At 39.9% G+C, this 26,750-nt stretch overlaps 3 protein-coding genes and 1 pseudogene across 3 annotated transcripts; 3 read left to right on the top strand and 1 right to left on the bottom strand.

Annotated features, from left to right (window-relative positions):
- Positions 1–5,837: 5,837 nt before the first annotated feature.
- Positions 5,838–6,765, bottom strand: LOC102266492 (olfactory receptor 1N2-like). The gene is given in 2 exon segments (XM_014480563.2): positions 5,838–5,967; positions 5,969–6,765. Coding segments are annotated over 2 exon segments (927 nt in total).
- Positions 6,766–12,632: 5,867 nt separating this feature from the next.
- On the top strand, positions 12,633–15,898 carry LOC102266209 (olfactory receptor 1J2). Its single transcript, XM_005903084.2, has 3 exons — positions 12,633–13,539; positions 15,230–15,280; positions 15,804–15,898. The coding sequence occupies exons 1-3, from the start codon at positions 12,633–12,635 to the stop codon at positions 15,896–15,898; spliced, it is 1,053 nt and encodes a 350-aa protein (XP_005903146.2).
- Positions 15,899–18,849: 2,951 nt separating this feature from the next.
- Positions 18,850–20,237, top strand: LOC138989956 (S-phase kinase-associated protein 1 pseudogene; annotated as a pseudogene).
- Positions 20,238–23,926: 3,689 nt separating this feature from the next.
- LOC102265922 (olfactory receptor 1f45-like) lies at positions 23,927–25,660 on the top strand. The gene is made up of 2 exons (XM_070380186.1): positions 23,927–23,958; positions 24,700–25,660. Exons 1-2 carry the CDS (start codon positions 23,927–23,929, stop codon positions 25,658–25,660), a joined length of 993 nt encoding a protein of 330 aa, XP_070236287.1.
- Positions 25,661–26,750: the final 1,090 nt, after the last annotated feature.

Raw genomic sequence — 26,750 nt, 5'->3', positions numbered from 1 at the left:
CTTCAGTCCTGTCCGACTCTGTGCAACCCCGTAGACGGCAGCCCATCAGGCTCCCCCGTCCCTGGGATTCTCCAGGCAAGAACACTGGAGTGGGTTGCCATTTCCTTCTCCAATGCATGAAAGTGAAAAGTGAAAGTGAAATCACTCAGTCGTGTCCGACTCTTAGCGACCCCATGGACTGCAGCCTTCCAGGCTCCTCCATCCATGGGATTTTCCAGGCAAGAGTACTGGAGTGGGGTGCCATTGCCTTCTCCCCTTACTTGTAAAAGGAGGTAATAAAACACTCTCTATCATGCAGGGTTTCTGGAGAGGTTACAAGAAAAAAATGTGTGCATATGCAAATTCATTTTTTATGGTAAACTCTTAGGAAAGTTCATTATTATGTACATCATCATTTGAGTTTTTTCATTTTTATTTTATAATGGAGTACAGTTGATTTACAAAGTTGTATTAGTTTCAGGTATACAGCAAAGTGATTCAGGTATACATACACATATATCTCTTCTTTCTCAAATTCTTTTCCCATTTAAGTTATTACAGAATATTGAGCAGAGTTTCCTGTATTATACAGTAGGTCCTTGTTAGTTATCTATTTTAAATGGGTGGGTGTGTACAGTTGCTCAGCCATGTCCGAATCTTTGCAACCCCATGGATTGTAGTGTGACAGCCTCCTCTGTCCATGGCATTTTCCAGACAAGAATACTGGAGTGGGTTGCCATTTCCTTCTACAGGGATCTGCCCAACCCAGGGATAGAACCCGCATCTCCTGCATTGGCAGGTGAATTCTTTGCATATATCAATCTCCAAGTACTCTGTGTTGTGTAAATTTATTTAGATCTTCATTATTTTCAGCAATAGACAACATGAGACTTTGAGGCAAATATTGTGCAGAAGAGAAAGCAAAGGTTCAAACAGGCTAAATTATATACCTGAAATAATTATTACCACAGGAAGTGGCAGAGTCAGAATTTGAACTGAGATATCTGATTCCAAAATGCATACATTTGGTTCAATGGACATGAAATACACATATTCTTCTCAGTTTCTAGCTTTCTCTTTTTTTTCTTCCTTCACATTGTTCACATACACAGTTCTAATCAACAACTTCTCCCAATACAAGCAAATGATTTGAAAACAAGGTAAAGCAAATAAGAAGCTGGAGAATGAGTGTGAAACAGGCCCAGAGATTCTCTCTCCTCGGGGATGCACACCCTCTGCTTAAGCATAAGCCCTTACTTAGATATCCTGCAATGACTTGTGAATCAAGCCACATGATCAGAGAGAAGGGAACTTGGGACCACATTGTTTGAGACTCTTACCAAGTTTCTTTCATGAAATCATCATCTTTCTTCAGCAATATGGCAACAGTCCATGTTAGATATGCTTTAAAATGTAACTATCAATTTCATTATTGCATCCCCCCTAAGGATGCTGCTAAGGATATATCCTAACAATGTGCAGAGGACTTTTTAATAAAATGTATGCGGAAGTTTGGAACCTGTATTGCACTCTGTATTTCTTCCCCACATAACTCAGATTCTACTGAAATCTCACTGATAAACTCAGGTTTTTAAAATAGTTTTTAAATGAAAGTAAAACTTACATTAGTATCAGAAATACTTGGGTTTGTAAGTTAGATTTACTATTCACTGTCTGTGTGACTTTCAACAAATTCTCAACATCTCTGAGTCTGCTTCCAAATATAAATACATGAATAAGTATTTGGTAGCAACTACAGTAACTATCATCTAAGGCTGCTGTGACAATCCATATAAATGATAACACATAAAATGCTTACCACAGTGATACTTATAATCTGAAAATTCTGTGTAAAATACAAATAATATTGAAATATGATTGTCATTTCCTATGATATTTCTCCCGGCAATCTTGATTCCAGTTTGTGTTTCTTCCAGTCCAGCGTTTGGAGTGTGTCTTAAATGCAGTAATTAAAGAGTGTGGAACTAGTGAATGAATCAACAAGTAGGCAAGTGAATTGAATAGAATACTCAGAAATTAAAATATATACAGATAGAACTTCAGAATAGGCAAGTGAATAGAACAAAACAGAGTAGAATACTTGGAAATAAAAATTTAGAGTACATACAGATAGAACTTCCATGCTTGTACAAAGATGCATTGTTTAATAAATGTCCTAGAATAAGTGAACTGCCATTTGTCATACAGGTACTAGGAAGAAAAATTCCTCTTTAACATCAATATTAAGAATAACTTTCATTCATAATCAAGAGGTAATACAAATTGAATAAATTTGATCATATAAAAACTTAAAATTTTCATGACAAAGAAATCCTATAAACAAAGTAAAAGACAGTTGACAAACTGGAAAAAAAAAAGAAAGATATTTGCAATGTCTGTCACAAATAAAGACAAACAGCATTTAAACTGAGAGAGAAAAGCATACCAACTCTATTCACTTCCTGATAGGATGTAATAAGGAGACACTTGCACTTTTGTGATATGTCAAAGTGGTATCTGCTCAGTCCAATCATGAAGAAACATCTAATAACTCCAAATGAGGGATAAAATTCTACAAAATAACTGTCCAGTAGTCTTCATATATATCAAGGACATAAAAAACAAAAGAACTATACAATATTAAAGGAAATTTAACAGTGAAATATAATGTGTGACCCTGGATTGGCTCCTAGCTTAAAAAGGATATTACTGGGATAAGTAAGAAAATTTGAAAAAAGTCTACTGATTATTTAATAGAAGTTTATCAATATTAATACCTTGATTTTGATAAGCACTCTAGAGTAATTGGGAAAACTGGTTATCAGGTATATAAGAATACTGTTCAGTATTTTTGCACTATTTTGATAGTCTAAAACTATTTCATAATTTAAAAGTGTAAAATAATTAAACACAAAAATTTTAAAATAATAAATAATAATGAAATATGTAGGAACCCATAAATTAACCACCATACTTCTAAAAAGAGATCACCAGTCAAAAAATAAAAGAACAAGGGAAATAAGATAATATTTTAAGTTGCAAGATGTAGAAAAGACAACATATCAACATTGACAAGCTTCAGATAAAGCAATGCTTAAGGGGAAATTTATCACTTTAAATACGTACACTGAAACAGAATAAAAAACATCAACAAAAATAACAAAATGCTCTACCTTAGAAAGCTATAAAAGGCAGGATAAAAGATACCAGAAGTAGAAGGAAGACATAATAAAAATAAATACAGAAGTACTGGAACACAGTATTGATAAGGGATAGAGAAAATAAAAAGAAACAAGTTGATTCTTTGAAGAATCAGCAAAACTGATAAACAGCTACCAGATAGTTAGGAAAAACGAGAGAAAGCAAGTTGAATGTATCATAGGAGGAGGAATTCTCACTGATCAGTGGTAGTAAACTTTATATGGACAAAATTGTCCAACTGGATGAAATAGACAAATTCTTTGAAAAAGAATAGCTAAGTCACTTGCTATACAGTAGAAAATCAAGCACAACATTGTAAACCAACTATACTTCAATAATTTTTTTTAAAAGATAAATGCCAAAGGTAAATCTGAGGATTGTGAATTTAGTTCACTGTTGCTCCCTTTTCTCATGCAAAGATGGGCTCAATAAAGGACAGAAATGGTATGGACCTAAAAGAAGCAGAAGATATTAAGAAATGGCAAGAATACACAGAAGAACTGTACAAAAAAGATCTTCATGACCCAGATAATCACGATCGTGTGATCACTCACACTCACCTAGAGCCGGACATCCTGGAATGTGAAGTCAGGTGGGCCTTAGGAAGCATCACTACAAACAAAGCAAGTGGAGGTGATGGAATTCCAGTTGAGCTATTTCAAATCCTGAAAGATGATGCCGTGAAAGTGCTGCACTCAATATGCCAGCAAATTTGGAAAACTCAGCAGTGGCCATAGGAATGGAACAGATCAGTTTTCATTCCAATCCCAAAGAAAGGCAATGCCAAAGAATGCTCAAACTACCGCACAATTGCACTCATCTCACACGCTAGTAAAGTAATGCTCAAAATTCTCCAGGCAAGGCTTCAGCAATATGTGAACTGTGAACTTCCAGATGTTCAAGCTGGTTTTAGAAAAGGCAGAGGAACTAGAGATCAAACATCCACTGGATCATCGAAAAAGTAAGAGAGTTCCAGAAAAACATCTATTTCTACTTTATTGACTATGCCAAAGCCTTTGACTGTGTGGATCACAAGAAACTATGGAAAATTCTGAAAGACATGGGAATACCAGACCACCTAACCTGCCTCTTGAGAAACCTATATGCAGGTCAGGAAGCAACAGTTAGAACTGGACATGGAACAACAGACTGATTCCAAATAGGAAAAGGAGTACGTCAAGGCTGTATATTGTCACCCTGCTTATTTAACTTATATGCAGACATCATGAGAAACACTGGGCTGGAAGAAGTACAAGCTAGAATCAAGATTGCAAGGAGAAATATCAATAACCTCAGATATGCAGATGATATCACCCTTATGGCAGAAAGTGAAGAACTAAAGAGCCTCTTGATGAAACTGAAAGAGGAGAATGAAAAAGTTGGCTTAAAGCTCAACATTCAGAAAACTAAGATCATGGCATGGAAAATAGATAGGGAAACAGTGGAACCAGTGGCTGACTATTTTTCTGGGCTCAAAATCACTGCAGACAGTGACTGCAGCCATGAAATTAAAAGACACTTGCTCCTTGGAAGAAAAGTTATGACCAACCTAGACAGCATATTAAAAAGCAGAGACATTACTTTGCCAAGAAAGGTCCATCTAGTCAAGGCCATGGTTTTTCCAGTAGTCATGTATGGATGTGAGAGTTGGACTATAAAGAAAGCTGAGCACCAAAAAATTGGTGCTTTTGAATTGTGGTATTGGAGACGACTCTTGATAGTCCCTTGGACTGCAAGGAAATCCAACAAGTCCATCCTAAAGGAGATCAGTCCTGGGTATTCATTGGAAGGACTGATGTTGAAGCTGAAATTCCAATACTTTGGCCACCTGATGCAAGGAGCTGACTCATTTGAAAAGACCCTGATGCTGGGAAAGATTGAGCACAAGAGGAGAAGGGGACGACAGAGGATGAGATGGTTGGATGGCATCACTGACACAACGGACATGGGTTTGGGTGGACTCTGGGAGTTGGTGATGGACAGGGAGGCCTGGCGTGCTGTGGTTCATAGGGTTGCAAAGAGTCAGACACGACTGAGAGACTGAACTGAAGTGAACCGAACTAGACATACTAATGAAAGACAAGAATTGACAGCATGGACAGCTAGCCACTAAAGGCATGATATGAAAGCCAAATGGCTCCACATAAGTATTTAAAGAAACCAGCCAAAGCACAGCATGTACTGGCAAATCACACCCACTCCTGTTCTGAATCCACGGTTCTGATGGGAAAGACTAGACTCGTGGAGCAATATTTGCCACCCCAAAGTATCTCTTTGACTTGTCATTTAGTTCAAGTTGATGACAATTAAGGCCTAAAGGACTCAGGAAGAACCTCGACCTTTCCCAGAACTCCCTAAAAGAAAGTAGACAGAGGACCTTTTCCAGGAGGGGAGCCATCACCATAGATCACCACGGTTTGAACTAGTGGTAGTAAACAGAGAGGAACCTAACAAAGTCTGTTAAAATTTCTCTCTGTGCCCAATGTTTATAAGACATTCATAAAATACACAGATGATTCACATTGTAGGATTTGGGGGCTTAAGTGAATGATTTTGAGATCACTTTTCTCAAAATGTAAGTCAATACAGTAGGGGATGGTATTCCTTTATAAACACATGGGTTCTACAGAGTGAAACTGCAAAATATGGATTTAGGATTAAAGTCCCTGAGAAGACAGTGTGTGAATTTCCAAAAGCCTGCCCAATGCCACCTTCATATCCTTATTCCTGAGGCTGTAAATGAAGGGGTTCAACATCGGTGTCAGTACAGTGCCTATACTCACCCCCAGAATGTGATGCAGGAGGACACAGGTAGACCCCAGTAGCCATGCCATAGAACAAGAAGACCACCGTGAGGTGGGACCCGCAGGTGGAGAAGCCCTTTTGCCTGCCAGAGGCAGATGGGACCCTGAGGATGCTGGAGATGATATGTGTGTGTGACAGGATGATCAGGGAGAGAGGACCAGTCAGTATCATGGAGCCCACAGCGAACAGGGTTACCTGGTTGATGCTAGTATCTGAGCAGGAGAGTTGCAGCAGAGGGATCACGTCACAGAAGAAGTGATGGATAGTGTTGTCTGCACAGAAAGCAAGCTTGGCCATGAGCAGGATGTGTAAGAGGGCAGCGAGCTTGGTGAGAACCCAGCATGATGCCAAAAGGAGCACGCACACAAGAGGACTCATGAGTGTGGAGTAGAGAAGGGGCCGGCAGATGGCCACATAGCAGTCATAGGCCATCCCCCTCAAAAGGAAGTCATCCAGTGCCCAGAATGTCATGAACAAGTGCATCTGGGCCAAACATCCCCCACAGGATATGGTCTGACTGTGAGTCTGAATGTTCACCAGCATCTTGGGAACCATGGTGGAAGAAAAGCCGGCATCAGCCAACGAGAGGTTGGCCAAGAAGTACATGGGGGTGTGGAGGTGGGGGTCAGAGCCGATGGCCAGGATGATGAGCAGATTTCCTAGCATGGTGACCAGGTACATGGCCAAGAAGATGCCAAATAGGAGAGGCTGCTGCTCTGGCCTCTCAGAAAGACCCAAGAGGAGGAATTCAGTGGCACTGGACTGGTTGTTCTGGTCCATGCCACCACACCTTCTGAAGGGAGAGAAGACAGACATGTCAGAGACTATACAAAAGGTGGTACTTCTAACTCTCTTTGAAAGAGACCCCGCTCATCCAGTTCATATATGCGCACATCCCAAGTCCTGGATCTTCCCACGTGGTGCCTATTGTCCCCTCTTCATCTGATTTAGGCCTCTTACTCAGGCTTCTCCTCATAATCTAACTTGCACTATCTGCATTTTGGGTTCCTGCCCATAAACAAAGCTCACCAACCAGCTTCTCACCACCAAGTATGTTATATTCTTGCCAACTGCTTTATTCTGCTGACCACATGGGGGTCACCAGTGTTGCTGTGGAACCCATAATATTGCACAACAAAATAAAATAATCAATACCAACCAAGAAATATCCAAAATAATATTTGAATATACTGTTTGCCTGCCACCACCCTTGAAGCCCTGACTGAAAGGCAGTGCTCACTGGCCACTGTGGTTACTGACAATCCCTTAGATTATCTGCCGTCAGCCAAGCGGGCATTTTTCCCCTGAAGGGTACATGTTGCAGTATGTGAATACACAACACAGAGTTAATCAGAGAGCACAGCACATGGTTTGTCCTTCCAGCAGAACATTTTCCCCCCTCCCACTCCTTAACCACTGAGAGTTCCCAAACCCTCTCTCTCTTTTGTCAAAGCCAACCTGCTTGCTCACACCCAGCTCTCCCCAGGAGTCCTTTAGTGTGAGTAATACACTTTCTCTTAAATTATCTTCCTGTCCTGAGTTATTCAGATGTCTCTGACATCTGAACGGAATCATATGCCTTCTGATACATGTGCTGTGTATACCTATCAAAGATTTGCAGTGTGAATATTTGATACACACACACGTATTAATAATAAAGCAAAACATGGTAAAATGTTAGTCTTTCTGGAATGTGGGCAAAGGGCATACAGGAATTCATTTTATCACCTTTACACACATTTTTCTAAGTCTGAAATCATTTAAAAATTAAATTAGAAAATTCTGAGTCCCAGCTGGAACTCTGCCCAAGGTAAGTTTGAGCTTGGAACCATGCCCAAGAAGGAAGGAATGCCAGTCAGCCTTGGCATTAGAGACACTCTCCCCTGTGACTCCTCCAGTCCCCTCTGGCTCCTGGACATGCTACTCCCAAAATGGTAGTAAGAAATTGGCCGATTAATCCACAGGAGCTCCTCCTGTACTATGAAGAGAAGCTGAGGATTTAAGCAACAGTCTGAAAGAGGTGTCTGAACTCATGACAAGCACAGGTCAGAAGGAGCTGGAAATCCACACTTGCCGAAGGATCTATTTGGGTTTGAGTGTGAGTATGTCTGTGTTCATGAGTGTGTATGTGTGTATGCTTGTGTACAAGTTGTCTGATAAGCATGTGTGTATCATGTATGCTTGTGTATTTGTTGCTTGGTAGTTTGTGTGTGTGGGCTGTGTATGATTGTGTATGTGTTGTTTGATAGTCGTGTATGTGTGTGTCCTCTGTACCTGACTCAGCCTGATTCTCTTCCTGAGTTAGACCCAGTCCAGGCCTGTTTTAGCACACAGAGATCTAGTTGTCAGCCTCTTAACGTGCAATTAGCAGCTCCTGAGTGGTGCCCATCATCTTAAATATCTGCCTCCTGTTGTCATGATGGGGCATGTCCCCCAGCAGGCAGGCATTACAGTTCAGGGTGAGGGTTCAGCATCGGGGCTGCTGGAGCAGATGCCCGACCTCACCAAGGAACCAAAGTCAGACAGGGCTCAACCTCCACTCGGCAGCCAGAGCTTAGTGTGTGTCCAACCTGTGTTTGTGGGTGACACACTTGAGAGTGAGAGCAGGAATGTGTGTTGTTTGCTTCTGTCTGTGCGTGTGTCACGAAGGGCACAGGTTGGTGGTGGTGGTGAATAGGCTTAGCCTACCCATGCTAACTGCCTTCACCTCGCAAGGATTTGGGGCACAAGCAAACCTCAATTAAGGGAGTGTGTGTGCTGCTTGTAGTGAGTGCACGACTGGGTGTGCTTGTGTGTTGTTGTTGTGTGTCTTGTAAGATTTTTGATTTGTAGTTGGCCTTGTATGTTTTTGATGGTGTGTATGTATAGTGATGAGCTATGTGTATGCAGTGTGTTTATGTATTTTATAAGGTGTGTCCTGCTGTGCCAGTGGTGTGTTGTGAGTGTATTGTTGGATGACACATGATTGTGCATTGTATATGTCTTGCTTTGTGTGTTATTTATGACTTGTACATATACGAGTGTTTACGATCTGAACCACAGACTGGTTATCCTTCCCCTGGAATGAGTCTCAGACACAGATGACAGGAATCCTCAGATCAGCAGGGTGTGTGTGTGTGCATGAGAGAGAGAGATTTCTATGTGTGTTTGAGGACTCCTGATTGTCAGGAGAAATATCAATACCTCAGATATGCAGATGACACCACCCTTATGGCAGAAAGTGAAGAGGAACTCAAAAGCCTCTTGATGAAAGTGAAAGTGGAGAGTCAAAAAGTTGGCTTAAAGCTCAACATTCAGAAAATGAAGATCATGGCATCTGGTCCCATCACTTCATGGGAAATAGATGTGGAAACAGTGGAAACAGTGTCAGATTTTATTTTTCTGGGCTCCAAAATCACTGCACATGGTGATTGCAGCCATGAAATTAAAAGACGCTTACTCCTTGGAGGAAAAGTTATGACCAACCTAGATAGCCTATTGAAAAGCAGAGACATTACTTTGACAACAAAGGTTTGTCTAGTCAAGGCTGTGATTTTTCCAGTGGTCATGTATGGATGTGAGAGTTGGACTGTGAAGAAAGCTGAGCGCCTAAGAATTGATGCTTTTGAACTGTGGTGTTGGAGAACACTCTTGAGAGTCCCTTGGACTGCAAGGAGATCCAACCAGTCCATTCTGAAGGAGATCAGCCCTGGGATTTCTTTGGAAGGAATGATGCTGAAGCTGAAACTCCAATATTTTGGCCACCTCATGCGAAGAGTTGACTCATTGGAAAAGACTCTGATACTGGGAGGGATTGGGGGCAGGAGGAGAAGGGGACGACAGAGGATGAGATGGCTGGATGGCATCACTGACTCGATGGATGTGAGTCTGAGTGAACTCCGGGAGTTGGTGATGGACAGGGGGCCTGGCATGCTGCGATTCATGGGGTCACAGAGTCGGACACGACTGAGCGACTGAACTGACTGACTCACTGACTTGCATCCATGATCTCAAGTATCTTCTTATGTGACCTTCTTCTAGGGTAACATCAACTGATATAACCAATGCTCCAAGTGACTGTTTCCTGTAAAGGAACCGCCCTCGTTTTCAGACACCTGAGAGTGACTGAGTGTCTCAAAGTTTTGTATCTCTTTGCTTCATTTAATGTCCCAGCAAAGAAACACTAGGCACCCTGCTGAGTGAAGTTAGAATGCAGGAGCCCCCCCACCAAAAAAATGGGTGCAATACCTTGGAAGGCCACTTAATTCTTTTATTTCAGTTTCAGTTCAGTTCCGTTCAGTTCAGTCACTCAGTCGTGTCCGACTGTTTGCAACCCCATGAATTGCAGCACACCAGGCCTCCCTGTCCATCACCAACTCCCAGAGTTCACTCAAACTCATGTCCATCGAGTCGGTGATGCCATCCAGCCATCTCATCCTCTGTTGTTCCCTTCTCCTCCTGCCCCCAATCCCTCCCAGCATCAGAGTCTTTTCCAATGAGTCAACTCTTCGGCATGAGGTGGCCAAAATATTGGAGTTTCAGCTTCAGCATCAGTCCTTCAATGAACACCCAGGACTGATCTCCTTTAGAATGGACTGGTTGGATCTCCTTGCAGTCCAAGGGACTCTCAAGAGTCTTCTCCAACATCACAGTTCAAAAGCATCAGTTCTTCGGCGCTCAGCTTTCTTCACAGTCCAACTCTCACATCCATACTTGACTACTGGAAAAACCATAGCCTTGACTAGATGGACGTTTGTTGGCAAAGTAATGTCTCTGCATTTGAATATGCTATCTAGGTGGTCATAAATGGAAGCTCACAAATTCTCAATAATTATCGATGGCTTAAACATAAGCTATGGAGAAGGCAATGGCACCCCACTCCAGTACTCTTGCCTGGAAAATCCCATGGACAGAGGAGCCTGATAGGCTGCAGTCCATGGGGTCGCTAAGAGTCAGACACGACTAAGTGACTTCAATTTCACTTTTTACTTTCATGCATTGGAGAAGGAAATGGCAACCCACTCCACTGTTCTTGGCTGGAGAATCCCAGGGACAGGGGAGCCTGTTGGGCTGCCATCTATGGGGTCGAATACAGTCGGACACGACTGAAGCGACTTAGCAGCAGCAGCAGCAAACATAAGCTAATGTATGTGAGAGCCTTTTGGCATCTGGAAAGTATAGAATTATGAATGAAAGGAATTATCTAGACAGAGCACTAAGAGAATTCAGGACAGCTTCAGTTTCCTTGCAGCCCTCAAATAACACAGAGTGTCTGGCGTCCATGACAATGAAAGGAGATGCTTCCATATTAAAGGCACAGAATCTGATCACATGAATAGTATTAGACTGAACTACATGAAGTAACTAATAGTTGATCGTTTTTAACCTACAGAAAAAGGCAATTTTATATGTGTAATACATATATATTCTTATATACTTATTTGTATATTCCTATACATATGTTCATGTGTATGTATGTATATGAATATAGTTCAATCTATATCTGTATGGGATATATACACATATGTATATGCCCCAGGTTCCATATATGTTTTTATACAGTTCATCTATGTATGTATATATAAACACACATTACCATATATATGTGAATATATATGCATCCCATCTCTGACGGCTACATCAGCTACATGCCTGTGAAATTTATATCATTTATGTTGTCATTTCCTAAAAGCTTAAAAGCAGAAAGAACACTAATTCTTAATACCATAAAGATTTTGTTATAAGGCTGACATATGAATTTAATTAGTAAATGTATATAAAGTGTTAGTTGGTCAGTCGTGTCCAACTCTTTGCTACCCCATGGACTGTAGCACACCAGGCTCTTCTGTCCATGGAATTCTCCAGGCAAGAATACTGCAGTGGGTTACCATTTCCTTCTCCAGAGGATCTTCCCTACCCAGGGATCAAACCCAGGTCTCCTGCATTGCAGGCAGATTCTTTACCATCTGAGACACCAGGGAAGGCCAATAATGTATGAAAAACCCTTAGCATAGTGCTGGTAACATAGTATAATCCGCTAAGTGTTCACCATCATTATGAAAGATAGTCTGTGGACTATTTTGTTTGGGGAGCTATCCTGGCATCAAGTGGTGTTAAGCCATTTCTAGAGGACCAATGAGTTTATAGCTATAGGTCAACGGCACTAACCAGGGTCCCAGGAGGTGTTTCACAAGGCTCCAACACCACCACCTCAGCCCAGAAACACCTGAGATCAGTTTATAGAGACTCATCTACTATTTCTGCCACAGTGAAGTATTATGGTTTGGCTCCATCTCATTGGCATAAACTATCCCAGCATGTTTATAGAAAATATTCTCACAGAAGAAAGGGACCTTGCCTTTCTTCTTCACTGCTGCGTTTTCAATCATGAGTAGATGGCAGGGTTCATACTCAATGTTCAATAAATAATGGTTGAATGAAACAGCAAACATCCTCTGGCCTTTGTGCAATGAGGTCTTGTTGGCTACTTCTGGGTGTGATGTTTCCTGGATCCAGACTGGGATAGAGCAAGGATGCATGCATCCACAGGGGCTAGAAATGAATAGGAAGATAGTTAAAAATTCATTGTTTTCTCAGAAAATGCAGTTCAGAATATATCCCTACCATTCGTCCTGATGTTCCTAAACCCTCTTTATCCCCAGCATGGTATGAGACCTGAGAACCAGAGCAGCGTGTCCGAGTTCCTCCTCCTGGGACTCCCCATCCGGCCAGAGCAGCAGGGTGTGTTCTTCGCCCTGTTCCTGGGCGTGTACCTGACCACGGTGCTGGGCAACCTGCTCATCCTCCTGCTCATCAGGCTGGACCCTCGCCTCCACACCCCCATGTACTTCTTCCTCAGCCACTTGGCCCTCACTGATGTCTCCTTTTCATCTGTCACCCTCCCTAAGATGCTCATGAACATGCAGACACGATGCCAAGCTATCACATATGCAGGGTGCATTTCACAGGTGTATTGCTTTATATTCTTCGGTTGCCTTGACAGTTTTCTTCTTGCCGTGATGGCCTATGACAGGTACGTGGCTGTGTGTCACCCTCTCCACTACACTGCCATCATGAGGGATGAGCTTTGCGTCATCCTAGTGGCTGGGTGCTGGCTCGCCGCTTGTGCCCAGGCTCTGTTGCACACCCTCCTTGTGGACCAGTTGACTTTCTGTGCAGGGACTGTCATCCCTCACTTCTTCTGTGATCTCGCTGTTGTGCTCAAATCCTCCTGCTCCGACACCTCCCTCAATGAGCTGCTCATCCTCACTGAAGGAGGACTGATCTTCACCTTGCCTTTGGGTGGTATCCTGGGCTCCTATATCCGCATGGCAGCCATCATCCTGAAGGTCCCCTCCTTCACAAGAATCTTCAAAGCCTTGTCTACCTGTGGTTCTCACCTCTTTGTAGTGTTTTTATATTATGGGACAATTGCAGGTGTGTACTATTTCCCCTCATCAGGCAACTCCAAAGTCAAGGACATAGTTGCTTCATTGATGTACATGGTGGTCACCCCCATGCTGAACCCTTTCATCTACAGCCTGAGGAATAAGGATATGAAACATGCTCTTCAGAAATTTTTCAGGACCGTGGGCACCCCTGGCTATCGTTAATTCCTTCCCTATGTCATGGGCACTCATGAGGCTGTAAAATATGTTTCCTTTAGAAGTTGTAACTTGGACAAATCTTATTGCTGACACCATTTTTCTCTCAGTCTCATTTTATATTTTCTCTCATCTTTTTCTTAACCTGATTTTTTCCCCCTATCTGCTCTCTGAATTCTATGTATTAATGTTTCTGCACTGAAATTCCAACCACTCCTATGATGGTCACTGCAAGCTGTGAGACTTTGAATCCACTTCCCTGAGATTTTAGTTTTCTTGTCTCCATATTTTTCTTCAGTAATCTTCTTGTCTTGTACTGATATCAACACATAGTCATATGAATTTTCTTAATACCACCAAATTTCTCTTATTTCATGTGTGAGGAATTCAGAAGAAGTTACCAAACTGGTTTATCTATGGAATGGTATCAATTACAGCTGGCATTAATTAATATACAATTTTAACGTGCAATTTATTTAATCCTCAGCACCATCCTTTTATAAGGATGCTAACATTTTCCAAATTTACAGAGAAGCAAAGAAAAGTCCAGGCTTTCCAGATGGCACTAGTGGTAAGATGGCACATGCATGGCACCTGCCAATGCATGAGCCATACAAGACAAAGATTCTATCACTAGGTGGGGATGATTCCCTTGAGGAGAGCATGGCAACCCACTCTACTATTCTTGCCTGGAGAATCCCATGGACAGAGCAGACTGGCAGGCCACAGTCCATAAGGTTGCAAAGAGTCAGACACACCTGAAGCGAATTATCACACACACACACGCAGAAGTCCAGAGAAATCAAGTAAGTAACTGCCCTTACTTACATGTCTCAGACACGTATGGCTTTAAAACCATGTGTTTAATCAGATTATTTTATTGCCATTATCTTGATCTCTAACGCTGTTTACCAGTTTGGATGTTTTTGTCCTTATATAAAGTATACAATAAATACTCTTTTGTGGTCCACTTTTTTTGCTTCAGTATCACTATGGCTGGAGAAGGCAATGGCAACCCACTACAGTACTTTTGCCTGGAAAATCCCATGGATGGAGGAGCCTGGTGGGCTGTAGTCCATGGGGTCGCTAAGAGTTGGACACGACTGAGCGATTTCACTTTCACTTTTCACTTTCCTGCATTGGAGAAGGAAATGGCAACCCACTCCAGTGTTCTTGCCTGGAGAATCCCAGGGACAGGGGAGCCTGGTGGGCTGCTGTCTCTGGGGTCGCACAGAGTCGGACACGACTGAGGCGACTTAGCAGCAACAGCAGCAGCAGCACTATGGCTAACTCAGTCTCAAGGCTTTGTAGTTTTCTAATGTGTCTACATGCCTTCATGTACTCATCCATTCTAGTTTTCACTGATATTTGGATTGTTTCCGGCTGGGACTTGTGTATATACCTAAGAATGGAGTTTGGGGTTCACAATGAATGCATATTTTCAGCCTTAATAGTTTGCATCAGAAAATGAAAGTGTTTGTACCGATCATCCTTGTAACATGTGAAACACTAGTCTACTTCCTCACCACATTTATACCATCCGTCTTTTCCACTGCATACATTTTTATGGGTTTGCAGAACTGTGTTATGATTTTAATTTACATTTGTCTGATACCTCCTATAATTTGTCCCCTTTGCCTCTGCTTGTTAATCATTTGGGTATCTTCTCTTACAAAGGACCTCTTCCCAGTTCTTTACTGCTGTTTTATTGGGTAGTCTGCTTTTATAAATTACTTTCCAGGAATTCTTTAAATATGATAGTTATGACTCCTTTTTGGATATATATATATATATTTATAGAGAAAGAGTTTTTTTTTCCATTATGTTGCTTGTTTGTGCACTGTATTAATGATTCTTTTGTCAAACAGAAGTTCTAATCTTAATGTAATAGATATTTTTCCAATCTAGTTAATTCTGTTTGTGTTCTGTTGAAGAAATTTTTGTCTATCCAAAATTCATAAAGATATTACTCTAAGATTTTTCCTTTTAAATTTCTTGTTTTAATATTCTTTGATATCTGTATTTAAAATCCATCTGGGTTCACTTCTTATATATGTTTTGGATATGGATTCAGATTAATTTTTTTCCATATGGATATACAATAGATACACAAGAATTTACTGAAAATTACATCCTTTCTCCACTAAAACTACAAAATCATTATATCATTTTTATCATAAATCAAATGACTGAATATGTTGTCTTAATTATTTTTTCTTTTCATTTAAATTTTAGATTCTGCTCGAGAAAAACCAAAACCAAATTATTGTTATTTTATTTGGGAGGTCATTGAACGTATGAAACAGCTTGGGGAGAACTATCATCTTTAAAGTGAGAAAACTGTAGCATACGAACAGTATTACATTCTTTTTCATTGACAAATAATACTTCATTGTATGGACAAACCATGTTTTATTTATGCAGTCTTCAGTTGCTAGACATTGAGTTCCTTTACAATTTTTTTGGATATTCTGAATAATGCTGCTCAGAACATTTGTGCAGAAATTTTTGTGGGCCTGTGTTCATTTCTATTGGATATATACCTACGATTGGATGTTGAAGGATTGTATGGTGAGTCTATATTTAACTTTTGAGGAACTACCAGACTGTTTCCCAAAGTAGCCACACTATTTTACATTCCCACCAGGAATATAAGAAGGTTTCAATTTCTCCATATCCTCACCAGGACTTGAAATTGTTTTCCTTCTTGGTTTTCATTATCCTAGCGAGATTGAAGTGGTATCTCATTGTAGTTTTGATTTTTAGTTTTCTAAAGATGCTGAGCATCTTTTTCATATGCTTATTGGCCTTCTTTATATCTTCTTCAGAGAAATGTCTATTCAGATCCTTTGTCCACTTTTAAGCTGGATTTTTCTAACAAGTTGTAAAAATTACACATATATACTTTAGAAGCAAGTCCTTTATCAGATATGTAATTTGCAAATATTTTCCCATTTTTCACCCCCATGAAAAGTGAGCTGACTTTTCATTTTCTTGATCATATTACTTTAAGCATGAAGGCTTTAATTTTCATGAAATTTTTTTTTTTTTTGGTACTTGTGTCAGGCCTAAAAAGGTTTTGTCAAACTCAACATCTTGGAAGTTTAGTCTTATGTTTCTTGTAATAGTTTTATAGTTTAGCTCTAACTTTTAGGAATACAGTCCATTTTGAGTTAATTTTGTGTATATAGGGGAAAAGGAGCTCAAATTTATTCTTTTGTATATGTTCAGTTTTCCTAGCACCATTTGTTAAGAAGGCGTTTCTTTCCCACGCTGAATTGTCTTGACACCTTATCAAAATTCAAATGTATATAAATGTAAGGGATTACTTCTGGGTTCTCAGCTCCATTCCAGTGATCTACACATCGATCCTTATGCCTGCATCATACTATCTTGATTACCACAGTTTTATATAAAGTTTTAAAATCAGAAATCAGAACATATGAATCCTGGCACTGTTCTACTCTTTCAAGATATTTTTTGTTAGTTTGGATTCCTTAAATTTGCATATGTAGATTGAGATCAGCTTGTCATTTTCTGCAAAGAAGCCAGCTGAGATTTTGGCAGAAATTATATTGAATATATAGATCAGTTTGGGGAGTCTTGCTACCTTAACAATATTAAGTTTTTAAGCTATGAACATAGGTATATTTATACCTTTAATTTATTTCTACAATACTATGCTGTTTTCAGAGAATGAATTTTGCACTGATTTTGATAAATGTATTCATAAGCATGTTATTCTTTTGGTGCTATTATAAGTAGAATTGTTTCATCAGTTTCATTGTTCCTTGCTAATGTGTAGAAAATACCATTGATTTTTGTATATAGCACTTTGCAATCTTTTGAACTTATTACTAGTTCTCATAGTTTGTTTTGGGATTCTTTAGAATCTTATATATATATAATCACCTGGAAATAAAGTTTTTCTCTCTTCTTTCCAATCTTGATGCCTTTTACTTTCTTGCCTAATTGCACTGGCTAGTTCAGTTCAGTTCAGTCGCTCAGTCGTGTCCGACTCTTTGCGACCCCATGAATCGCAGCATGCCAGGCCTCCCTGTCCATCACCAACTCCCAGAGTTCACCCAAACCCATGTCCATCAAGTTGGTGATCCCATCCAGCCATCTCATCCTCTGTCATCCCCTTCTCCTCCTGCCCCCAATTCTTCCCAGCATTAAGGTCTTTTCCAATGAGTCAACTCTTTGCATGAGGTGGCCAAAGTATTGGAGTTTCAGCTTCAACATCAGTCCTTCCAATGAACACCCAGAACTGATCTTCTTTAGGATGAACTGGTTGGATCACCTTGCAATCCAAGGGACTCGCAAGAGTGTTCTCCAGCACCACAATTCAAAAGCATCAATTCTTCAGCGCTCAGCTTTCTTCATAGTCCAACTTTCACATCCATACATGACCATTGGAAAAACCATAGCCTTGACTAGATGGACCTTTGTTGGCAAAGTAATGTCTCTGCTTTTAAATATGCTATCTAGGTTGGTCATAACCTTCAGTGAATATTGATTAGAAGCACTATTGTTCCTGAACTTACAGAAGAAAGCCTAGATAGAGGTGATGGCTGTACAACACTGTGAATATACTTAATGCCACTGAATTGTGCACTTTAAATTGGTTAAAATGGTAAATTTTATGATATGTGTATATATAATGAAATATTACTCAGCCATTAAAAGGAACAAAATAGGGTCATTTGTAGAGACATGGATGGACCTAGAGTCTGTCATACAGAATGAAATAAGTCAGAAAGAGATAAATAAATATCATATATTAACACATATATGTGGAATCTCAACAAATGGTATCAGTTCAGTTCAGTCGCTCAGATGGACCTATTTCCAAGGCAGCAATATAGATGCAGAGAACAAACATTTGGATACAAGAGGGGCAGGGGAGAGTGGGACAAATTGGAAGACTGGGATTGACATACACACACTACCCTGTGTGAAATAGATAGCTAGTGGAAGCTACTACAAAGCACAAGAAGCTCAACTTTATGTTCTGTGATGATCTAGAGGGGTGGGATGGGGATGATGTGAAGGAGGTCCAAGAGGGAAGAGATATATGTATGCATAAGTCTGATTCACTTCATTGTACAGCAGGAACTAACACAACATTGTAAAGCAATTACATTCCAAATTTTTTCAAAAAGTACAATTTATTCCATAGGGAAAATAAAAGAAAGAGTAATTAAAAATGTAATATGAATCCTAGAAGAACAAAAAATAAAATTGGAGAAAAAGATTTAGAAAAATAATGGAGGCTGCGCTGTAGTGGCCTTGTTCTCCGCTTTTCGCTGTTGCTGTTTGACGACGTTGCCCTGCTCACTTCAGCCTCCGGCCCGCCATCTCCTTGAGACCTACCACCATGCCTTCAATTAAGTTGCAGAGCTCTGATGGAGAGATATTCGAAGTTGATGTTGAAATTGCAAAACAATCTGCGACCATCAAGACTATGTTGGAAGATTTGGGAATGGATGATGAAGGAGATGATGATCCAGTCCCCTTGCCAAATGTTAATGCAGCAATATTGAAAAAGGTCATTCAGTGGTGCACCCACCACAAGGATGATCCTCCTCCTCCTGAGGATGATGAGAACAAAGAAAAACGAACAGATGATATATTTGTTTGGGATTAAGAATTCCTGAAAGTTGACCAAGGGACACTCTTTGAACTTATATTGGCAGCAAACTATTTAGACATCAAAGGTTTGCTTGATGTTACCTGCAAGACTGTTGCTAATATGATCAAGAGCAAAACTCCTGAGGAGATTCGAAAGACATTCAATATCAAAAATGATTTTACTAAAGAAGAGGAAGCCAGGTACGCAAAGAGAACCAGTGGTGTGAGGAGAAGTGAAATTTCGTGTCTAACGCTGTAACACTGTAAGGATTATTCCAAATACTAGTTGCACTGCTTTGTTTATAATTGTTAATATTAGAAAAAGAGTCAACAAATGCAGCAGCAAGTCAATTGTATCAGCAGAATGTTGTCCTCATTGCATGTGTAGTTTCAGTACAGTTCCCAAACTTAAGGCCCAGTTTCTTCTAGTGTGATTGAAAGTTTCTTTTCTTTGCTCTGAATAAAATTGAACTGTGGGTTCCCTACAGAAAGTGGCATTTTGGGCTTTCCCTTTCTGTAAAGCAATTTCTGCCTAGTTTATTGTCCAGTTAATTTTAGTTCAGTGACTTTTAAAGTTGGCGTTGTAAATAAAGCAACTTGCAAAAAACCTTCTGAAATAGAATTTAACAACGTATTATCTTTATTCAACTGGAAACTGGATAAAGGCTACTTGAGGTAAATGCTTTGAGTGGGGTTATCAGAGTGTCTTTAATCTTCCTGGAGGAGTAAGTACCCCTGGTATTCATTAGCCTGTATGTAGCAGGGCTTCCTTAATTGGGTCTGAGGGCTTATTTTTGCATTTTTAATCCTCTCAGCTTTGAAGGCTCAGTTACTACTCAGTTAGTGGTTTGGGAGGAGATATAATAATTAGTTTGCTAGCTTTTCAGTTAAAAAAAGATAGCCTATATGGTGTGTCATCTTTTTATAATCAGTGATCCCATGTGGGGAAAACTATTCATACTACTTGCATGTAGAAAATAATTTAACCTTTAATGTTAAAATGTGTGGCATAACCCAGAAAGCATCCGTCATGAATGCAAGATACTTTCAATAAAGTTACCTAGTAGGTAGTAAAAAAAAAAAAGAAAGAAAGAAAAATAATGGAGACAAATTTATTCAGAGTTAAATATTAACAACTTCATATTTCAAGAGTCTGTAAAGTAGCAAAAAGGAGAGAAAACAAAAACCTCCATAGGCTTAATAGATTTTAAGAATTTCAAAGTCAAAGAGAAAATTCTGAGAGAAAAGGAAGTTTTCCTACAAAGGAACAGTAATCATATTCACATCAGACTTCTTAATAGCTACCCTGTATGTAAAAATTGGGAAAACTCAGCAGTGGCCACAGGACTGGAAAAGGTCAGTTTTCATTCCAATCCCAAAGAAAGGCAATGCCAAGGAATGCTCAAACTACCACACAATTGCACTCATCTCACACACTAGAAAAGTAATGCTCAAAATCCTCCAAGCCAGGCTTCAGCAATATGTGAATCATGAAATTCCAGATGCTCAAGCTGGTTTTAGAAAAGGCAGAGGAACCAGAGATCAAATTGCCAACATCCGCTGGATCATAGAAAAAGCAAGAGAGTTCCAGAAAAGCATATATTTCTGCTTTGTTGACTATGCCAAAGCCTTTGACTGTGTGGATCACTATAAACTGTGGGAGATTCTGAAAGAGATGGGAATACCAGACCACCTGACCTGCCTCATGAGAAAGCTATATGCAGGTCAGGAAGCAACAGTTAGAACTGGACATGGAACAACAGACTGGTTCCCAATAGGAAAAGGAGTTTGTCAAGGCTGTATATTGTCACCCTGATTATTTAACTTATATGCAGAGTACATCATGAGAAATGCTGGGCTGGAAGAAGCACAAGCTAGAATCAAGATTTCTGGGAGAAATATCAATAACCTCAGATATGCAGATGACACCACCCTTATGGCAGAAAGTGAAGAAGAACTAAAAAGCCTCTTGATGAAAGTGAAAGAGGAGAGTGAAAAAGTTGGCTTAAAGTTCAACATTCAGAAAACAAAGATCATGGCATCTTGTCCCATCACTTCATGGGAAATAGATGGGGAAACAGTGGAAACAGTGGCTGACTTGATTTGGGGGGGCTCCAAAATCACTGCAGATGGTGATTGCAGCCATGAAATTAAAAGTCGCTTACTTCTTAGAAGGAAAGTTATGACCAACCTAGATAGCATATTTAAAAGTAGAGACATTACTTTGCCAACAAAGATCCATCTAGTCAAGGCTATGGTTTTTCCTGTGGTCATGTATGGACATGAGAGTTGGACTGTGAAGAAGGCTGAGCGCTGAAGAATTGATGCTTTTGAACTGTGGTGTTGGAGAAGACTCTTGAGAGTCCCTTGGACTGCAAGGAGATCCAACCAGTCCATTCTGAAGGAGATCAGCCCTGGGTGTTCATTGGAAGGCCTGATGCTAAAGCTGAAACTCCAGTACTTTGGCCACCTCATGCGAAGAGTTGACTCATTGGAAAAGACTCTGATGCTGGGAGGGATTGGGGGCAGGAGGAGAAGGGGATGACAGAGGATGAGATAGCTGGATGGCATCACCAACCAGATGGACATGAGTTTGAGTGAACTCTGGGAGTTGGTGATGGACAGGGAGACCTGGCATGCTGCGATTCATGGGGTTGCAAAGAGTCGGACAGTACTGAGCGACTGAACTGAACTGAACTGTATGTAAAAAGACAATGACATGTTTTTAATGCATAAGGAAATATAGCTTTGACCCCAAATTTTTATATCCAGTCAAGTTGCTATTTAAAATGTAGAGATGTTTTCGATTATTTTTACTTTTATTATTATTATTATTATTTTACTTTACAATATTGTATTGGTTTTGCCATACATCAACATGTATCTGCCATGGGTGTACACGTGTTACCCATCCTGAACCCCCCTCCCCCCTCCCTCCCCATACCATCCCTCCGGGTCATCCCAGTGCACCAGCCCCAAGCTTCCTGTATCCTGCATCGAACCTGGACTGGCCATTCGTTTATTAGATGTATAAATCCTCAGAAGTTTTGTCACACAAAGAGACTTGTGGAGGAAATACTCAAATAAAAAGAAAGAAAATTTTTAGGAAATTCTGAAAGATGTGTGAAATGCAGATGTGGAAGCAATTTAAATGTCTGTTGACAGAGGAAAGGATAAAGAAGATGTGGTACATATATACATTGGAACATTACTGTCGTTTGAAACAATGATGCCATTTGAGCAACATGGAAGGATCTAGAGATTATCATACTGAGTGAAATAAGTCAGGCAGGGAAAAACTATTACCATATGGTATCACTCATATGTGGAATCTAATTTTTAAAAGATACAAATGAATTTATTTACAAAACAGAGACAGACTTACAGATACGGAAAACAAACTTGTGGTTACCAAAGGGGAAACATTGGAGGAATGGGGGGAGATAAATCAGGATATGAATATACATACAATGCTTTATATATACTTACATACTGTATAGAAGATAGATAACCAACAAGGATCTTCTGTATAGCATAGTAAACCATAAGCAATATCCTGTAATAACTTATATAAGAAAAGAATCTTTAAAAAAATGAACCAATATATGTATATGTATAACTGAATCACTTTGCTATACACCTAAAACTAATGCAATACTATAAATCAACTCTACTTCAATAAAATTAAAATTAAAAAAACACTCAAAAAATCAAAAATATCCTCTTGATAGCCAAAAAAAGGTCAAATATTTCTTTAAAATTTAGGCTTTTTTATAGTTTCCTTTGTTGTACAGAAGCTTTTAAGTTTAATTAGGTCCCATTTGTTTATTGTTGCTTTTATTTCCAGTAGGCTGGTGCACTGGGATGACCCAGAGAGATGGTACGGGGAGGGAGGTGGGAGAGGGGTTCAGAATGGGGAACACATGTATACCTGTGGCGGATTCATGTTGATGTATGGCAAAACCAATACAATATTGTAAAGTAAAAAAAAAAATTAGGCTTTTTTAAAAGGGCTGAGCTAAAAGAAAAATTATGAAGTATATCCCTTATAAATAGTATTAAAATTTCTATACATCATTATCAAAAGATAATCAACCCAATAAAAATAGGCAGACTCTTCTAAAAAGAAGATATAAGAATGACTAATAGGCATATGAGAATGTGTTCAACATTATTAAGAATTGGAAGGATGATAAGTAAAACCAAAATGAGGTACCACTTCATGTGCTTTTATTACAGAATGGCAAAAATGTACTTCTATTTTGGGAGACTATTTTTTGAGGGGGAGAATATTTTTGACTTATTTACCTGAAAACCAAAGTTCAGAGAGGATAAGAGAATTTTGAGCCACAGAGTAAGTTAATTTAGAGTTTGAGGATTGGGACTGGGCAAGGAACCAAGGTTTTTCCCTCAATGGGTATTTTAGGGACCGGTATTCCCAGATGTCTCTGCTGCTTCCAACAGGCAGCTCTAGGGATTGTGACAGACACTACACGCAGATAACTTCTCTTTTCCTGGGCTTCTCTTCAGTCTGGTTGACTAAGGATCTGGAGTGGCCTGCCCTCCTTTCTCCTTCATTGGAGCAGATGAGGGCTCCCTGTCCCCTCCTTAAACAGAGGGGAGGAGGCTGTCTTTTCATCTGGCCATCACATATGGCTTCTCCACTTTTGACAAGGGAGAACTGAGAGCCCAAGAGTCAAACCTCTGTCTTAACGTGAGAAATGATGACCCTTCCTGGCCCACCTCGGGACAGACAGTAAGTCATTGGCCATACGTCCCCCTTCTTGGTCAGTTGAGGGAAACAGAGTGGTCTGCTGGAAATAGTTGTAGGAAACCTGTTTCTGGTACCAGTTGTAGTGTGGGTCTTCAGCAGATTACAGCAACTTTTTAAGAGTCTATCATTTTCTCATTCATAAAATGTGAGTTGTATTAGATGGCTTATGGGCTTTAACATGTGCTCTTTCACTGTTTTTACTCATATATCAACATGTGTGTTTCAATTTTACAAAAATAGTTATAAATACACATGCTATTCTGAAATTCTACCTTTTAAAATTGGTAATTAATTATATAATTATTGTATTTATAACTATTACATGTTATTGTGTTATAAACATTATTTTAATTTTTTTTGTTAAGTTAAATATTGTTTGCTTGATTGTGCTACTACTCAGTGAAAAAAGCAAAGTAACATATTAAAAAAACAAAAGCAAAGTGCTACTCAAAGAACACTTTCACATGGTACCTGACATGTTTCATGGGGATGGTTGAAACAGTTCAAAGAAGCTTTGGATATCTGATCAAGTGCTGACATCCATCCATAACTTTATAGAGTCTAATCCAAATTGTCTTTTTAAATGTGCACAATTATAAATCTAAGCTTTACCAAAACAGAATTGTCAAACCATGTTTATTTTTTTAAACAGGGGTTCAGAGTACTTCCAACACAGCATTATTTTACTTTCTTGCTATTTATAATAACATTTATTTCATACAGAATTCCAGACTTGGACAGAGGAAACCAGACAGGCACGTATGAATTTCTTCTCATGGGCCTCTCTGAGCACCCAGAGCAGCAGCCTCTCCTGTTTGGGCTCTTCCTGGGCATGTACCTGGTCACCGTCTGGGGGAACCTGCTTATCATCCTGGCCATTGGCTCTGACGTGCACCTCCACACCCCCATGTACCTCTTCCTGGCCAACCTGTCCTTCTCTGACATTGGTTTTATCTCTACAGTCATTCCCAAGATGCTCAATAATATTGGCTCAGGAAGTAAACAGATTTCTTATGGCGGGTGCCTGACACAACTCTATTTCTTTGGCCTGTTTGCAGATCTGGACAACTTTCTCCTGGCTGTGATGGCACTGGATCGCTACATGGCCCTCAGCCAACCTCTCCATTATGCCATTACCATGAACTCCCAACGCTGCATCCTGTTGGTGGCTGGGTCATGGGTGGTCACTACCTTCCATGCCCTAGTGCACACCCTCCTGGTGACCAGGCTTTCCTTCTGTGGCCCCAATGTCATCCCCCACTTCTTCTGTGATCTGGTCCCACTCCTAAAGCTGGCCTGCTCCAGCACTCATGTCAATGACATGGTGCTCATCCTTGTGGCAGGAACACTGTTAATTGCACCCTTTGTCTGCATCCTTACATCTTACTTTTACATTGCATTGGCTATCCTAGGAATCGATTCCCCAAAGGGTAAGCAAAAGGCCTTCTCCAACTGCACCTCGCACCTCTCTGTGGTCTCTCTGTTTTACACCACAGCTATTGGGGTCTATTTATGTCCTCCATCATCCCCTTCAGGTGGAAAGGACCGGGTCTTCTCAGTAATGTACATGGTGGTGACCCCTTTGTTGAACCCCTTCATCTACAGCCTGAGAAACAGGGATATAAAGGGGGCACTGGGGAAAATACTGAGAAGAAACATGTTTAACACTCTTTCTTGGGACTGAAAGGTCCAAGTCTCCAAGACTCGGAGCTGAGGGCTGAAAAATGGTCTCTTAAGGGCCTAACCACTATAGTGTCCCTTAACCTGAGACTTCTCTTTTCCTCATATTTACATTTCAGGGAAGGGACCACTGACACCTATAAGCACTAATCATCCCTGTGAAGTGTCCATGCTCTGAGCAGTTTACTATTCACTTTCAAAACGGTTCTTGCTTATTTTTACTAGATGCCTACCTGAAGTCCACAGGTAGGGGGCTTGTGTGTGTGTGTGTGTGTGTGTGTATATATATATATGTGTATATATATATATATATATATATATATATATATATACATTTGTATATGTATGACATGAAAATGAAAGTGAAAATCTTATTTTGCTGAAGTCACAAAGGAACTATGGAGGATATCTCTAGTCCAAGAATACAGGAGTGATTGTGGTTGGTAGAATGAAATACAAAGGATATAATCTTAAACAAGCTTTATCTTAACCAAGCAGTGATCTATAGAAGAATAAGGATGGGGCTATAAGTTCTGGGTTCCATTGCTGGCTTTGACAGTATATATTGTATGACAGCTGGATAATCACTTGACATCTCTGAGCCTTGGTTTCCCTTTTTGTAAAATAAAGTGATTGTGTTATATGAGCTGAAGCCCCTGCATACATGTTCCCAGTTCTAATAATATGTAGTGCTAGAGTAACAAGAATGCAAGACCACGTCAGAAGTTACAAGTCAGAACCAAAGTCCACCACTTCACACTGTATAACTTTAGGAATATTCTTTCTCTGAGTTTTGCTTTCAGGTGTACAGCAAAGTGATTCAGTTTTACTTATATACTTTTCTGATTCTTTTCCATCATAGGTTATTGCAAGATATTGAATATAGTTCCCTGTGCTATACAGTAAACTTCTATTAATTATTTTATGCATAGTAGTTTGTATGTTAGTCCCATACTCCTAATTTATTCCTCCCCTTCTCACTTTGCCCTTTGGTAACCATAAGTTTGCTTTCTATGTCTGTGAGTCTATTTCTGTTTTGTATAAAGATTCATTTGTATTACTTTTTAGATTCCACATATAAATGACATCATAAA

The sequence above is a fragment of the Bos mutus genome, chromosome 11 (assembly GCF_027580195.1).
Source record: "Bos mutus isolate GX-2022 chromosome 11, NWIPB_WYAK_1.1, whole genome shotgun sequence".
Lineage (NCBI taxonomy): Eukaryota > Metazoa > Chordata > Mammalia > Artiodactyla > Bovidae > Bos > Bos mutus.
The sequence above is the reverse complement of the archived record's forward strand: the minus strand, read 5'-3'. Positions and strand labels throughout refer to the sequence as shown.